Below are 15,620 nucleotides of genomic sequence, written 5' to 3'. Positions count from 1 at the left end.
GAGGCTGGATTTGAACTCGGGTCTTCCTGACCCCAAGCCCTGTACTCTACTCACTGTGCCACTTAACTTCCCTTTTTCCTGATATTCTTTTAAGGCTTCCCACCCCATTTCCACCCTGGCCTTGCTAAAAGCCAGAGCCTATGCCTGGAAGTGGGGAGCCTTCTTTTTCCTTGTTCTTTTTTTCTGAAGATAGTGGGTATACAGGAAAAAGAGCCCGAGACTAGAAATTAGGGGACCTGAGTTCTAGGATCAGCTGGACCACTCACTACCTATGTGGCCACAGGCAGGTCATATCCTCAGAGCCTCAGCTGACTTGTCTGTAAAATGAGAGACTCAGATTAAATGATGTTTAAGACCCCTCCCAGCTTTCACTGTGTTCTGAGGCCCCTTTCTGTTCTGACGTGCCATGTTCTCAGATCCTTTTTGGTTTTGACATTCTTTGTCCTAAGACTCTCGTAGCTTTGACGTTCTGGGATTCCTGCTTCAGGAACCTCCTGGTCCCTGGCACAGCCCATACCCTGCTGGTCCCCTCCCCTGGGGGAGAATGTGCCCAGCACCCATGGGCAGAATTGCTGAAGAGGGCTGTTTTCCAAAAGTCTCTGTTTCCCTCTGAGCTTCTGTCCCCCCAGGCACCAGCCTATTAAAGAGGGGAGCAGGCAAGGCTGGCTTCTGCCATGCTTTGATGAGTGTCAGGGCGCCAAGGTAGGAAAGCCATAAATTAGTATTAGGCACTGTGTCGCCTGTGAGGAGGCGATTAGCATTTTTATTGTTTGGTGCCACTAGGGTTGGTCACACTGCAAGCCTGGGGGAAGAGAGCTGGAGACCTAGGCCTCTGCTCCAGGTCTCTGGAGGCCTGCGCTGCTACCATCTGTAAACTCTGAGCATTCCCCTCTGAGGATTCTCTGGAGCCATTGTTAGCAAGGGTCCAGGTCAGCTGAGATCACTCACTGCTAGTCTATGCCTAAAGTGGACTCCTCTTTTCCTCACCTTCCCCTTCATGCCCATATGTGTCTGTTTCAGCACCTTTAAACACCTATGGAAGCAGGTGGCAGACAACTTGGATCGTTATCGTACCTTCCCACGTTTGGCAGGAGGTAAGACTGCTGCCCCAGCTTGGAATCCCTCCCAGCTCTGACATCTGTGTTCTAAGGCCCCCTCCTAGCTCTGACATCTTAGGTTCTAAGGCCCCTCCTAGCTCTGACATCCTGTTTTCTAAGGGCCCTCCCAGCTCTGACATCTGTGTTCTAAGGCCCCCTCCCAGCTCTGACATCTGTGTTCTAAGGGCCCTCCCAGCTTTGACATTGTCTGTTCTGAGGTCTCTTTCATGTCTTCTCCAGTGATGATGACTGCACATTTCTTTGGCATCGTAAGCTTTATGAAGGGCTTTCCACATGGTAGTTGTTGAGGATCATAAGTAGTTGTATGTTCATTGTTGAGGACATTAAAGCCCAGGATTGCACAGCTAGGAAGCACCAGGCCTTCCTGACTCCTGTCCATCCGTTGCTCTGTCCATGGGCACTCTTTTTGCTCTGCCAGTCCTTGTTCTCTAAAGTCTCTTCTGGTTTTGAGACTGCTCATTAGAGAACCTCTGTTGCTCATACCCCTATCTGTTCACCAGTGACTGTTGTGGAGGAGAGGATTTCATAGACACAGGCCCCAGAGGCCATGTAACACAGTGGATTGGAGTCTAGTCCTGATTCAGATTCCAGCTTTCTCATTCACTGTGTGGGGCCTCGGCTTTCTCACCAGGGCTGGACATGGCATCACCTCTTCTAATGTCCCTTTCCACCCTGAGATCCTCTGGTGCTTCCCTTAGCCTTCTCATCCCACCATGGGGGCAGGGACCCTGAACTGGCCCCCTTCCTCAGGCTTGAGTGGCAGGAGCCCTTGGGCCCTCCCTTCATCTTTTCTTCCCTTTTCCTCTCCCCCAGAGTGCGGTGGGAAAAACTTCCATTTTGTGCACAGCTCAGCAGATGTGGCCAGTGTGGTGAGCGGGACACTTCGCTCCGCCTTCGAGTATGGTGGTCAGAAGTGTTCGGCCTGCTCGCGCTTGTATGTCCCAGACTCTCTGTGGCCCAAGATCAAAGAGCAGCTTCTACAGGAGCACAGCCAGATCCGAGTGGGAGATGTGAGTGGTCTGTTTGTCCATGGGTTCCTGGGTTCCAGGCCAGGTGTTCCTGTTCAGACCTTGGTCCTGCCTCTTCCTTCTGGAGTGACCTTGGGCCTTCTGTACCTCAGGGGCTCTGAGGTCGGTTGGACTTGGCCTGTAAGGTCCCTGCCAGCTCCAAACCCATGCTTAGGGTTATGACTAAAGGCTGTCAGGGAGCACAAAGCTTGGAGTGCAGGCCCAGGCTTGGGTTGTGTGCTTGTTTTCCAAGGACCAGCTCAGCAGAGCCTCATCCCCAGGCCAACTGGCCACAGCAGCCATCAGAGACTATGGCTCAAGAACCAGCAGTGTTGAACCCTAGCTCTGGAGGGACCAGCCCCACTACAAAAAGCATAGCTCTTTGAAATGTTGGCCTTTGCTTTACTCATCACAATCCCAAGGGAGGAAATACAATGAGTTTAGCCCTGTTTTGACAAAACTGAGGTTCCTGACTAGAGAAGGGCAGGAGAAATGTTAACCTTTCCCCCAGGCCCTGGCCAGCTTTTTGTCTGCTTGTTGCCTGGGGCTGTTTTCTCCTAAAGTTCCAGTGTGCTTGTGGGAAATTTCCCCATTTCCCAAGTACTATGGGGCAGGATTCAAGGCAGGGCCAGGGCTAGGAGAGCTGCTCTTGACCTTGGGCACATCAGTTACTTGGCCTTGTTTTCTCTGCTTTCCCTTGACCCCTCTCTAGCCTGTGGAGGATTTTAGAACATTCTTCTCTGCTGTCATTGATGCCAAGGTAAGAAGCCTTGTTTCCTGTGGCTGCCTGACACCCCAGGGGCCATGGGTCAGGGCTTTGTGGAGTCTGCCTTGGGGCAGCTTCTAGTCTTACTGGCCTTGGAGGGTGGGGCGGCGGATACACTCCTTCCCTCTGGCAGCTTCCAGTCTGATAAGGGAGATGGCCCCTGTCTTAGGGAGCCCTTAATATGAGGGGGTTCCAGGATAACCCTTGAATGGAAGACTGTGCAATGCTGAGAGTGCAAATAGAAAACAGGAGACAGCCCTGCTCTTGGGGAGCTCACTGTCTTCATTGGAAGACAGGCCACATGCCCAAGAGCCCAGCTTCAGGGCTGGACTAGAGCTGAGAGGCCTGGGGGAAGTTGTGGCAGATCCTGGGTGTCTGAAGGGTCTGGATGGTGCAGTGGCAGCAAAGTGGCTAACAAGGGGCCCCTGGGCTTCCCTCTCCCTGGAAAGGTAAGAGCAGACAGCCTTGGGTGTGGTCTGGGTGCCCAGGGTAGAAGGAAGGGTGATGAGACCAACCTAATGCACATTTAGGCATTTTCCTAATTTCCTCCTTTCCCAATGTGGAAAAAGCACAAATGCCCAGCCTCCAGAATTGCTAGTCACCCACTTGACCCACAAGCATTTATTAATTCCTTACTGTGTGCTTGCCTTTGGCAGGTTCACCCCAAGCTAGATGCAGTCTTGTGCTCCCCTCTGGGTGGGAGGGCAGGGGAAGAAGCCTTGACTTTGACCAGCATGGGGAAGAGCTTAAGGTCTCAAAGAGCCTCTCCTCTGACACTGTGGCCAGGTCCAGAGGCTGTGGAATGTTGTCTGATTTGAGCACTCATTGGGACCTGAGAGGGCAGCCTCCCAGCCTCATCATCTCTGTCCTTTTGTATCTTCCCAGTCTTTTGGGCGCATTAAGAAATGGCTGGAGTACATCCGGTCCTCGCCCAACCTCAGCATCCTGGCTGGGGGCCAGTGTGACGACTCTGTGGGCTACTTTGTCCAGCCCTGCATCGTGGAGAGCAAGGACCCACAAGATCCCATCTTGAAGGAGGTGGGTAGGGATGGACATTTGCCTAGGATTACCAGAGGGTAGACGGGGGCAGCTCAGGCCTGAGGCTGGCACACCCTGGGGAAACTGAGACCTCAAAAGGACGTAGAGTCAGAGGACTTAGAGCCACATAGGGTCTCCAGGGACCTAGTCCGAGCCCTGTGTTCATTTTTCATTTTTACATTGTACTTGGTAGGTCAGTGAAGTCAGATAGCCGTGCAGCTGACAGCCCCTGGGCCTGCCCCCCCATCCCTCACCTCTGCAATGAAGGGGGAAGGTGCTTGTTCTTGTCATAGGCCAGAGTGGCCCTTTCATTACCAATGAGGAAGCAGCAGCTCAGAGAAGGATCCTGGAGTGACTTTAACAGGATGGAAGGAAACTTAGGGGTATCTGGGCCAACACCCCATTTTCTAAGTGGGGTGATGGGCCTGGGGGACTTCAGTAACTCAGGTGGCCCAAGGCCACAGCACTGAAGGGGCCGAGTCACAAGTCCTGTGTGTCACTGTCTCTTTTGCACCAGAGTGACCTGCTCACAATCCCAGAGGGAAGACATTGCTGCTTAGCTCCTCTGAGTCTGCACTATGTGGTCATTTCTCAGGACTACACTGCCTCCCGGATGGGAGCAGGAACGGAAGAGAATGGGACACAGCAGGCACTGGAGTCTAGTTGGGAGTCAGGACTTCCAGAATTGAAAAATGCCAGTGCTAGAACACAGTGTCAGAGCTGGGAGAGGCCTTAGAACCCAGGATGTCAGAGCTGGGAGAGGCCTTAGAACCCAGGATGTCAGAGCTGGGAGGGTGCTTAGAACCCAGGATGTCAGAGCTGGGAGGGCCCTTAGAACCCAGGATGTCAGAGCTGGGAGAGGCCTTAGAACCCAGGGTGTCAGAGCTGGAGGGCCCTTAGAACCCAGGATGTCAGAGCTGGGAGGGCCCTTAGAACACAGGGTGTCAGAGCTGGGAGGGCCTTTGGTTCAGCCTCTTCTTTCCAATAGTGGAAGTGAAGAGTAGAGAAGGGAAGGAGACTTTTCTCCTGATGCCCAGTCTGTGCCATGATGAGATAAAAGTTTGTTGGCACTCCTCCAAGTGGTATTGGGACTTTAGCTGTAGGCGGTTAAGGAAGGGATACATGATGACCTGTAGAGCCTTTGCCAGCTGGATGGGGGAGGGAGCAGGCTGGGGTGACCTGAGCGTGGCTCAGCAGGGATTAAGGAGAGATTTGGAGCCATTGCTGACCGGGGAGAAGCAGGTATTCATCTTGTGAGGCCAGTGGGGCAGGCCCTTGCCTGTCCCTGGTTCCTTCTGAGCCAGGGGGCTCCCACCTCGCCTCCCCCTCCCTTAGAGGCCTGTACGCTCTGACCCTGGCTGTCGTCTGTTTGCAGGAGATCTTCGGCCCCATCCTGACTGTCTATGTGTACCCAGAACGCCAGTACAAGGAGACTCTTAGTCTGGTGGACAGCACCTCCCCCTATGGCCTCACGGGGGCAGTGTTTGCTCAGGATAAGTGAGTGGGCTGGCTGGTGGGGATGGGGCATTGCTGCAAGGCTGGGGTCTTCCTCCCTGCACCTGCTTGGCCCCTACTAGATGGTTAGCTCCAATTCCAGATACGTTGTACCCCCTCCATCCGTATGTCCTCTCCTGAGATTCTAGTTCTGGTTCTGGCACACTCCCAGCTCCTGGCTCTGTCCTTAGAGCTGTAGTAGCCAGAGGCAGGAAGGAGCTGAGGGCAGGGAAGGTCAGAACCACAAGGTGGGGACATCAGAGCAGAGAACTTCACTACTCATTGTACCTTGGAGACTTCTAGGCCATCTGGTCTTCCCCTGATCCCCCAAGTTTGGCTTCATGGCCATGGGGACAGACACTGAGTGTTCTCTCAAGAGGGTGGGAGAGTGGGGCGCACCAGGAGCGGGTCTCTCCCCCTGATTTCTGCAGGGACCAGGTGATGTTCTCTATTCCTTCGTGGTTTGATTCTGATTGATGCAGTTGTTGTTTTCCGTTGACCTGACTGACCTCTTTTGCATTGCCTTAAGAAAGGAGGATTGGAGGTGGCTCACTGGGGTTAGAGGACTGATGTATGGGATGCCCCCTGGGAAGCCTGAGCCCTGGGCTGGGGGAAGGGGACACATGGACCAGGCTGACTTTGCACTTTCTTCCTTTCCGATCCCTGGTAGGAACATCATTGATGAGGCCATGAAGATGCTGAGAAATGCAGCTGGCAACTTTTACATCAATGATAAGTCCACCGGTGCAGTGGTGGCTCAGCAGCCTTTTGGGGGCTCCCGTGTGTCAGGTGAGCCTCTGTTAGCTGAGGAGAGGGGGCACAGAATGTCGCAACAGAGAGGGAGGGGCTTTGGAAAATAGAATGTCAGAGATGGGTGGGAGGGGACTTAAAATCCAAAATGTCAGAGCTGGGAGGGTACTTAGAACACAGCATGTCAGAGCTGGGAGAGCCCTTAGAACATGGAATTTCAGAACTGGCCCCTAGAACACAGGTTCTCTCTGACTCAGTCTCAGGAATGGTGTTGTGCAGCCTCATAATTTTATATTTGAGGAAGCTGAGCTTCAAAGAGGGAAAGTGACTTGGCCAAGGCTCCATGTGTAAGAGCAGGGTTGAGCTAGGACTAGATTCTTGAACTTTACAGCTTGTGTGTTGGATACATGCTGGTACCTCCAAGAAGCCACAGCCCACGACCACTGTCATTGTCTTGGCCAGCCTAATCCAGCCATGTTCCCAATGTTGCTCTCCTGTCTCTTGGATTCTCCCTTTCGTGTCCCTCCTGTCACCTACTCGGGCCATTCCTCTCTTTTCACCATCAGCCAAGGGCAGCTTTGTTACATCCCTGTGGAAGGTGGGGAGGGTTTGCTGGGATTATTTTATCCTCTTCCAGCAGGTTTAAAGATAGGCACCCTGTCACCCTCCTGGCCCTCCCAGTGTGGGTGTATCAGATATCACTTGGCAGCTTTACAGGATAATCCTCAGTCAGCCGGTCAGCTCCTCACATTTATCCCTCTTGGCACCATGTTTCCTTTTTAAAACCTTTTCTCTTTAAACAGGGACAAATGACAAGCCAGGTGGCCCCCATTATGTCCTCCGCTGGACCTCGCCCCAGGTCATCAAGGAGACCCATGCTCCCCTTGGGGACTGGAAGTATTCTTATATGCAGTGAGCCACAGAGACCAGCTTCTCATCCGTCCAAGCTACTGACTGGTAGTCTGCCTACACTGTTAGCTCTTCATCTCTTCTCACCTCTCTGTGCTCTGGGGCTGAGCCTCTGGGTAGTGATGTCAGATCATGCACATGCACATACACACATGTGCTCGCACGGTTGCCAATTCTCCTAGCTCAGGCCATGGAAGCCGCCATTTTGTATGAATCCAGGAGCAGGATTTGGTAGGGCACTGAGTTGAGCAGCCTCAAGAAGGTGGCCAAAGCTGCCTTTCTTGAGCTTTTGTCAGCTCTTTGTATGTGCATCCCGCCCTCCCTCCCCAGGGTTTTGTCCTCCAGGGCAGACACAGACTTGCCTCCTCCTGTCACCTAAGGGCTGTCATTGAATTTCACCAGAGCCTTAAGAACTGAAGGGGAAGGTTTCCTTTTCTGTCCTTCATCTCCAAAAATCACCTTTAGCCAATGGGTCTCAGTGCTGGCTGCCTGCCTGCCTTGTTTCTCCCTCTTTTTTCTTGGACTTTTCCTCTCATGTATTGTCACATGTTTGTGTAGGTAAAAATAGAGCATCGTTACCTGCTCTCTGTAGGTGCTTTCCTAGTCTGCCTTAAGCCCACTTGGATGGAACCAAGACCAGGGATCTTCCCCCTTAGGCATTCTGGTAGCTGAGGCCATTTAACTCTTTACCCTGGGTGCATACTAGGAAAATAGTCTGAGGGTTTCAGCTAACTCCTTCATTTTCTCTCCTATGATTTGGGGGTGAGAGAAGGATGAAGTGGGGAGTTACGTGGTTTCAGCCTTATGCCTGATCTCTTGTTAGCTAGAGTTTAGCTAATGACCCTGTGGTGCCTGGGGCAGCACTTCCAAACATGCCAGCTTCCAGCCCTCTCAGGCCCTGAGATGTGTTCCCCCATGGGGATGAAGTATCCTAGAATGTGCCTATGGGCAGTAGGCCCAATAAACCTTTCCAACCCCTTTAGCTCCCAAGACCCACTTGGGGCCCATTGCCCTTGTAATGTTTTGGGCTTCCAAATGCAGACCACTCATGTGACCCTGAGGAAATCACTTTGTCTCTCTGTGCCTTGGTTTCCTCACCAAATAATTACCTAATTAGCCCTGGATCCATTTGAGGCAGCCAATTGATTCCCCACCTGAAGGGTTCCCACATTAGGTAAGAGTGGGGTCATAGGGATTTGAGTGGATCCTGAGATGTGACTGAGTATTTAGGCTTCACTTCCTGGGGGAAGGAGGAGTGACTGTCTTGGGGTGCAGTGGAAAAGTCAACAGAAGGGCAGGTTCTCTGTGTCCTCAGAAGCCTGAGGACACAACTGCTCCTCATAATGTTACTGTTTCCCATCTTCTTCTGGGATTGTACTTGGACATCACTAGCACAAGTCAATCTGTAGTTTACATTGGCCCTTGAGGGGGAGAGGGGAGTCCTGTTGTTTTTGCTTTGGGCATGTTTGAGTTTTTCTGTGGTGGCGGTGGAATGTATCTTTGTATTTAATCACAGTTCAGAACCAGGGAAGCCTTTCTGAGTAAAGAACTGTGATGTGGAGCATGGGTTTGTACTGAAGACTACCTGCTGGCTAATAAAATTCTGAGTATTTATGCAAGCTTTTCTGATGGTGTGGCCTTCTTTGGGGCAGAGGGGACTTTGGGAGCTTCAAGGTCCCCTCTCTATTATTTAGGGGTAGCATTTCTAGTTTGTAGATGATTGGGCATTCACTTACCATTTATTAAGCACCTACTGTGTTCTAGGCACTGTTTTAAGTGTTGGGGATACAAAGAAAGGTAAAAGACAGCCCTTGCCCTTGAGGTGCTTGTTCCAAGCATGTGTGTTTTTAAGATTAAGATCTGGAGGCTGGAACCAAGATGGTGGAGTGATCAGTAATTGCTTTCTCCCTCCCCTTGTTGACCTTGAAGAACCCAGAGAATATCTCCTCAGGAAAAATCCTGGAACAGTGGGAGCAGCAGAAGGGGTAAACAGTCTCTTAGAACAAGGCTAGGAAAATCGCAAAGGAGGGTCCCTCTTGCTGTGGCTGAAGGGGACCTGTGCAGGACTGAAGCTGTCCCATATAGCCCCACCTCAGAAAACCGTGAGAAGATCCTGAGCCCCAGGGAGGTGGAGCCTGCAGTCACCAACACCAGGACACCAGGCATGCCCCAGCACCCCACAGGAATTGGGAAGACACTAGCGCAGATGGAATCACCCACCGCTGAGCTTGCCTATGCTCTAGTTCAGTAGAGGAGACCTCCAGTGGCCAGACCATCCCTCCCCCACACTTAATGAGCTAGCTCCAGGGTATCTCTGGGGAAACCCAAAAAGACTTCACCTGGCCTCTGCTTTCCTACAACAGCCAATTCAGCACCAGGTAAACTGCAGAATTTTAGCTTATAGCTGAAAGAACTAGAGGCCACAACACATGCCTCAAGTTTTAGGCACAAAAACTGTGAGACAGCCCCCTGTGCCCCAGATAGAGAGATCTACTTGAGAAACCAGAAAAAGGGTAATCATCATGAGTAAGAAGCAAAGCAGAAAAGACCATAGAATCTTTCTGTGGGGACAAGGACCAAAACATGAATACTAAAGAGGTCAGCACTGAGACTGTACTCCCTAATATGAACTGGTCTGAAGCACAAAGAGCATTCTTGGAAGAGCTCAGGAAGGATTTGAAAAGCTAAATTAGAGAAATAGAAGAAAAACTGACCAATGATTTTAAAAATATAAAAAAAGAAATCAGAAGAATTTAGAAGGAAAATTGGACAAATGGAAAAGGAAGCACAAAACCTAACTGGAGAAAATAACTCCTTAAAAGGAACAATTGGACCGAGGGAAAAGGAGATGCAAAAGTTAACTGAAGAAAACAATTTGATAAAAATTAGAATTGGGCGAGTAGAAGCTAATGACTCTGTGAGACATCAAGAATCAAACAATGAAAAGATAGGAGAAAATGTGAAATATCTAATTGGAAAAAAATGACTGACCTGGAAAATAGATCCAGGAGAGAAAAATCTAAGGATTATTGGTCTACCAGAAAACCATGATGAAAAAAAGAACTGGGACAATATCATCCAAGAAATCATCAAGGAAAATTGCCCAGAAGTCCTAGATCCAGAGGGTAAAAGAGTTATTGAAAGAATCCACTGTTCACCTCTTGAAAGCGATCCCAAACTAAAAACACCAAAGAATATCACTGCCAAATTCCAGAACTATCAAGTGAAGGAGAAAATATTGCAGGCAGCCAGAAAGAATTCAAATATTGAGCTATGGTCAGGATCACACAGGACCTTGCAGCTTCTACATTAAAAGATAGAAGGAATTGGAATACGATATTCTGTAAGGCAAAGGAGCTGGGACTAAAACTAAGGATCAATTACCCAACAAAGTTGAGCACAATATTTCAGGCAAGGAGATGAACATTCAATGAAATAAGAGATTTCCAGACCTTCCTGATGAAAAGGCCAAAGCTCAATAGAAATTCGATCTTCAAATGCAGGTCTCAAGAGAGGCATAATAAGGTAAATGGGGAAAAAATCTTGTTATTCAGTATGGGCAAACTGTATACATCCCTATAAGGGAAAATGATACTTGTGAATCTTGAGAATTGCATATTATGATATATAAAAGGGAAATACATAGAAAGAGGAGTATAAAGTAAATGATATGATAAAAATGATTTAAGAGTGTGCAGGGATTGTAATGGAAGATGTGAAAAGGAGTCAGAAAAAGGTAAATTATATCACAGGAAGAGGCACAAAAATATATTACAGTAGAGGGAAAGAGGGGAGGGAGATGAACATTGTTTCAGAGTTACCCTTATCTGATTGTGTTCAAGGAGGGAACAGCAACTCAGTTAAGTATAGAAATACAACTAGCTATGTAGGCAGTAGGAGAGGAAGGGGGAAGAAGGGAAGGGAGGGAAGAAGTAGTAAGGGAAAGGGGGATTAAAAGGTAGGGGGGCTGAAAGAAGAGAGGGAAGGCTGAGGGAGGTGGTGGTCAAAAATTAAAACTTGTGGAGGGGAAGGGAAGTGGGAGAACTAAAAGCATAAATGGGGTGGGAGAAAGGGGATGGAGGGAAAGACAGATAGTAATCATAATTGAATGTGAATGGGATGAACTCTCCCATAAAATGGAGAGAGATGGCAGAATGAATTAAAAACCATAATCCAACAATATGTTGTTTACAAGAAACACATTTGAAACAGGGTGAAGATAAAAGGTTGGAGCAAAATATATTGTTTCAGCTGATGTAAAAAAAGCAGGGGTAGCAATTCTAATCTCAGACAAAGCAAAAGCAGAAATAGATCTAATCAAAAGAGGTAAGGAAGAAAACTATCCTGCTAAAAGGCACCATAGACAACGAAGCAGTTTCATTACTAAACATATATGCTCCAAGTAGTATAGCATCCAGATTCATAGAGGAGAAGTTAAAGGAGTTACAGGAAGAAATAGACAACAAAGTTATGCTAGTGGGGGGCCTGAACCTCCCCCTTTCTGAACTTGATAAATCTAACCTCAAAATAAACAAGAAAGAAGTTAAGGAGGTGAATAAAACTCTGGATAAGGTAGATATTATAGATCTCTGGAGAAAACTGAATGGGAATAGAAAGGAATATACCTTTGTCTCAGCAATACATAGCACATATACAAAAACTGACCATGTTCTAGGGCATAAAAACCTCACAATCCAGTGCAGAGAGGCAGAGATAGTCAATGCATTCGTCTCAGATCATAATGCAATAAAAATTATATATAATCAAAGGCCATGGAAATATAAACCAAAAATTAATTGGAAGCTAAACAATCTAATCCTAAAGAATGAGTGGGTTAAACAACAAATTATAGGAACAATCAACAACTTCATTCAAGAGAATGGCAATAATGAGACAACTTACCAAATCTTATGGGATACTGCAAAAGCAATTCTTAGGGGAAGTTTTATATCTTTGAACGCCTACATGAATAAAATAGAGAAAGAGGAGATCAATGAATTGGGCATGCAACTGAAAAAGGTAGAAAAAGAACACATTGAAAATCCCCAAGTAAATACCAAATCAGAAATACTGAAAACCAAAGGAGAGATTAATGAAATTAAGAAAACTATTGAACTAATAAAACTAATAGTTGGTTTTATGAAAAAACCAATGAACTTGATAAACCTTTGGTCAATTTGATTTAAAAAAAACAACAAATTACCAATATCAAAAATGAAAAGGGTGAACTCATCTTCAATGAGGAGGAAATTAAAACAATAATTAGAAGCTACTTTCCCAACTGTATGCCCATAAATCTGACAATCTAAATGGGATGGATGATTATTTTAAAAAATATAAGTTGCCCAGATTAATAGAAGAGGAAGTTGAATACTTAACCCCCTCTCAGAAAAAGAAATGGAACAAACCATCAATGAACTCTCTAGGAAAACTCCAGGGTCAGATGGATTTACAAGTGAATTCTATCAAACATTTAAAGAACAGTTAATTCCAGTACTATATAGACTATTTGGGAAAATTGCCGAAGAAGGAGTCCTGCCAAATTCTTCTTATGATACAAATATGGTTCTGATACCTAAACCAGGAAGAGCCAAAACAGAGAAAGAAAATTATAGATCAATTTCTCTAATGAATATAGATAAAAAAATTTTAAATAAGATATTAGCAAAAAGAATATTGCAACTTATCATGAGAATGATACATTATGATCAGGTAGGATTTATACCAGGAATGCAAGGCTGGTTCAATATTAGGAAAACTGGTAGCATTATTGATCATAACAACAAAACTAACAGAAACCACATGATTCTCAATAGATGCGGGAAAAGCTTTGGACAAAATACACCACCTATTCCTATCGAAAACATTGGAAAGTGTAGGAATAAATGGAATTTTCCATAAAATAATGAGCAGTATCTACCTAAAACCATCAGCAAGCATATGTGACAGGGACAAGCTAGATGCATTTCCAATAAACACATCATAACTGAATGTGAACGGGATGAAATCTCCCATAAAATGGAGACAAATAGCAGATTGGATTAAAAACCATAATCCAACAATATGTTGTTACAAGAAACACATTTAAAACGGGGGCATACACACAAGGTAAAGGTAAAAGGTTGGAGTGAAACACGGATATCCATTATCATCACTGTTATTCAATATGGTATTAGAAATGCTAGCTACAGCAATAAGAGAAGAAAAAGAAATTGAAGAATTAGAATAGGCAAAGTAGAAACCAAGTTATCACTCTTTGCAGATGATATGATGATATACTTAGAGAATCCCATAGAATCAAGTAAAAAACTACTTGAAATAATACACAACTCTGGCAAAGTTGCAGGTTATAAAATAAACCCAGATAAATCATTTGCATTTCTATATATTACTAACAAAGCCCAACAGCAAGAGATAGAAAGAGAAATCCCATTTAAAGCTATGGTAGACACCTTAAAATATCAGGGAGTCTACCTTCCAAAACAAACCCAGGGACTATATGAACACAATTATAAAACACTTCGCACAAATAAAATCAGATCTAAGTAAGTGCAAAAACATCAGTTGCTCATGGATAGGCCGAGCTAATATAATAAAAATGACAATTCTACCTAAATTAATTTACTTACTCAGTGCCATACCAATCAAACGACCAGATAATTATTTTCTAGAGCTAGAAAAAGTAATATCAAAATTCATCTGGAAGAACAAAAGGTCTAATGAACAAAAAGAACTAATGAAAAGAAATGCTAGGGAAGGTGGCCTAGCTCTACCAGACTCAAATTGTATTATAAAGCAGCAATTATCAAAACCATTTGGTATTGGCTAAGAAACAGAGGGGTAGACCAGTGGGATAGGTTAGGTACTCAAGAAACTGTAGTCAATGAATATAGCAATCTACTGTTTGATAAACTCAAGGACCCCAGCTTTGCGGATACGAGCTCACTGTTTGACAAAAATTGCTGGGGAAACTGGATAATAATATAACGGAAACTGGGCATAGACTAATGCCTGATACCTTATACAAGAATAAAGTTCAAATGGATACATGATCTAGGTATAAAGATTGATACTATAAACAAATTAGGGGAGTAAGGAATAGTGTGTTTGTGAGATTTGTGGAGAAATTTATGACCAAACCAGAGATAGAGAACATTATGAAGTGCAAAATGGACAATTTTGATTACATTAAATTCCAAAGTTTTTGCACAAAGAAGCCCAATGCAACCAAGATTAGGAGGGAAGCAGAAAACTGGGAAAGAATTTTTTGCAACTAATGTCTGTGAGAAAGGCCTCATTTCTAAAATATATAGAGAACTGAGTCAAATGTACAAGAATACAAGTCATTCCCCAGTTGATAAATGGTCAAAGGATACGAACAGGGAGTTTTTAGAGGAAGTAATTAAAGCTACCTATAATCATATGAAAAAATGCTCCAAATCACTATTGATTAGAGAGATGCAAATTAAAACAACTCTAAGGTACCACATCACCCCTATCAGATTGGCTAACATGATAAAACAGGAAGATGACAAATGTTGGAGACCATTTTCTTTTTTTTTTTTTTATTAATTTTTTTATTTTTTTAATGTTTAACAATCACTGCCATACAATTGCGATTTTATCCCTCCCCACCCACCCCCCACTACCTCCCTCCCTCCCCACGACTGCATACAATTCTGTATAGATTCTACATATACTTTCCTATTGAGTATATTTTCACTATAGTCATGCTATGTAGTCAGACTAAGATAAATGAAAGAATCCGTATAACAAATCAGAACATGATACACAAACAGATACACATACACAAACATGATCTGCTACATTATGTGAGTGACTTCCATATTTCTCTCTCTGAGTGTGGAAGGCATTTTGCCTTGAGGTCCACCATTGGGATTTTTTTTTTTTTCAGAAGTTCTTGTGTTATTACAAAAATCTAAGTCTACCAGAAAAAACTCTCACATACTGTGGTTGTTGCTGTGCATAAAGTTCTCCTGGTTCTGCTCCTTTCACTCAGCATCAGGTCATATAAGTCCTTCCAGGCCTCTCTGAAGTCTTCTTGTTCATCATTTCTTATGGCACAATAGTATGGAGACCATTTTCTTTTGTATTATGTATTGTTTTATTTTATGGTTTCTCCCATTCATTTTAAATCTTCCATGCTGCATGTATTTAATAGGAATGTACATGTAGAACCTATATAAGATTGTACATCGTCTCAGGGATGGAGTGAGGAGGGAGGGTGGAGTGAGAGGTAGATTGAAGAGAGGACAGATTGAGGGAGGCAGTGGTGGAAAGCAAAATTCTAGTGAGGAGGGAAAGGGAGAAAGAGCAGAGAAAGGCATAAATCCGGAAAAGTAGGATGGAGAGAAAGAAACAGTAATCATAACTGTGAATGTGAATGGGATGAACTATCCCATAAAATGGAAGCAGATAGCAGAATAGATTAAAAACCATAATCCTACAATATGTTGTTTAAAAGAAACACATTTGAAGCAGAGGGTTATAAACAGAGTAAAGGTAAAAGGCTGGAAC

At 45.5% G+C, this 15,620-nt stretch overlaps 1 protein-coding gene across 1 annotated transcript in view; it reads left to right on the top strand.

Moving 5' to 3' along the window:
* The window catches only part of ALDH4A1 (aldehyde dehydrogenase 4 family member A1), a 33,388-nt gene extending 24,687 nt beyond the window's left edge, over nucleotides 1–8,701 (top strand). The window contains exons 9-15 of the mRNA XM_072609092.1: nucleotides 1,021–1,094; nucleotides 1,932–2,128; nucleotides 2,838–2,885; nucleotides 3,777–3,929; nucleotides 5,305–5,426; nucleotides 6,094–6,212; nucleotides 6,977–8,701. Coding sequence (XP_072465193.1) covers nucleotides 1,021–1,094; nucleotides 1,932–2,128; nucleotides 2,838–2,885; nucleotides 3,777–3,929; nucleotides 5,305–5,426; nucleotides 6,094–6,212; nucleotides 6,977–7,089 — 826 coding nt within the window. The 3' untranslated portion in view covers nucleotides 7,090–8,701. The remainder of the gene's footprint in view (nucleotides 1–1,020; nucleotides 1,095–1,931; nucleotides 2,129–2,837; nucleotides 2,886–3,776; nucleotides 3,930–5,304; nucleotides 5,427–6,093; nucleotides 6,213–6,976) is intronic.
* Nucleotides 8,702–15,620: the final 6,919 nt, after the last annotated feature.

This window comes from Notamacropus eugenii, chromosome 5 (genome assembly GCF_028372415.1).
Source record: "Notamacropus eugenii isolate mMacEug1 chromosome 5, mMacEug1.pri_v2, whole genome shotgun sequence".
Taxonomy (NCBI): Eukaryota; Metazoa; Chordata; class Mammalia; order Diprotodontia; family Macropodidae; genus Notamacropus; species Notamacropus eugenii.
Note: the sequence above shows the minus strand (reverse complement) of the source record. Positions and strands in the feature narration are given on the sequence as shown.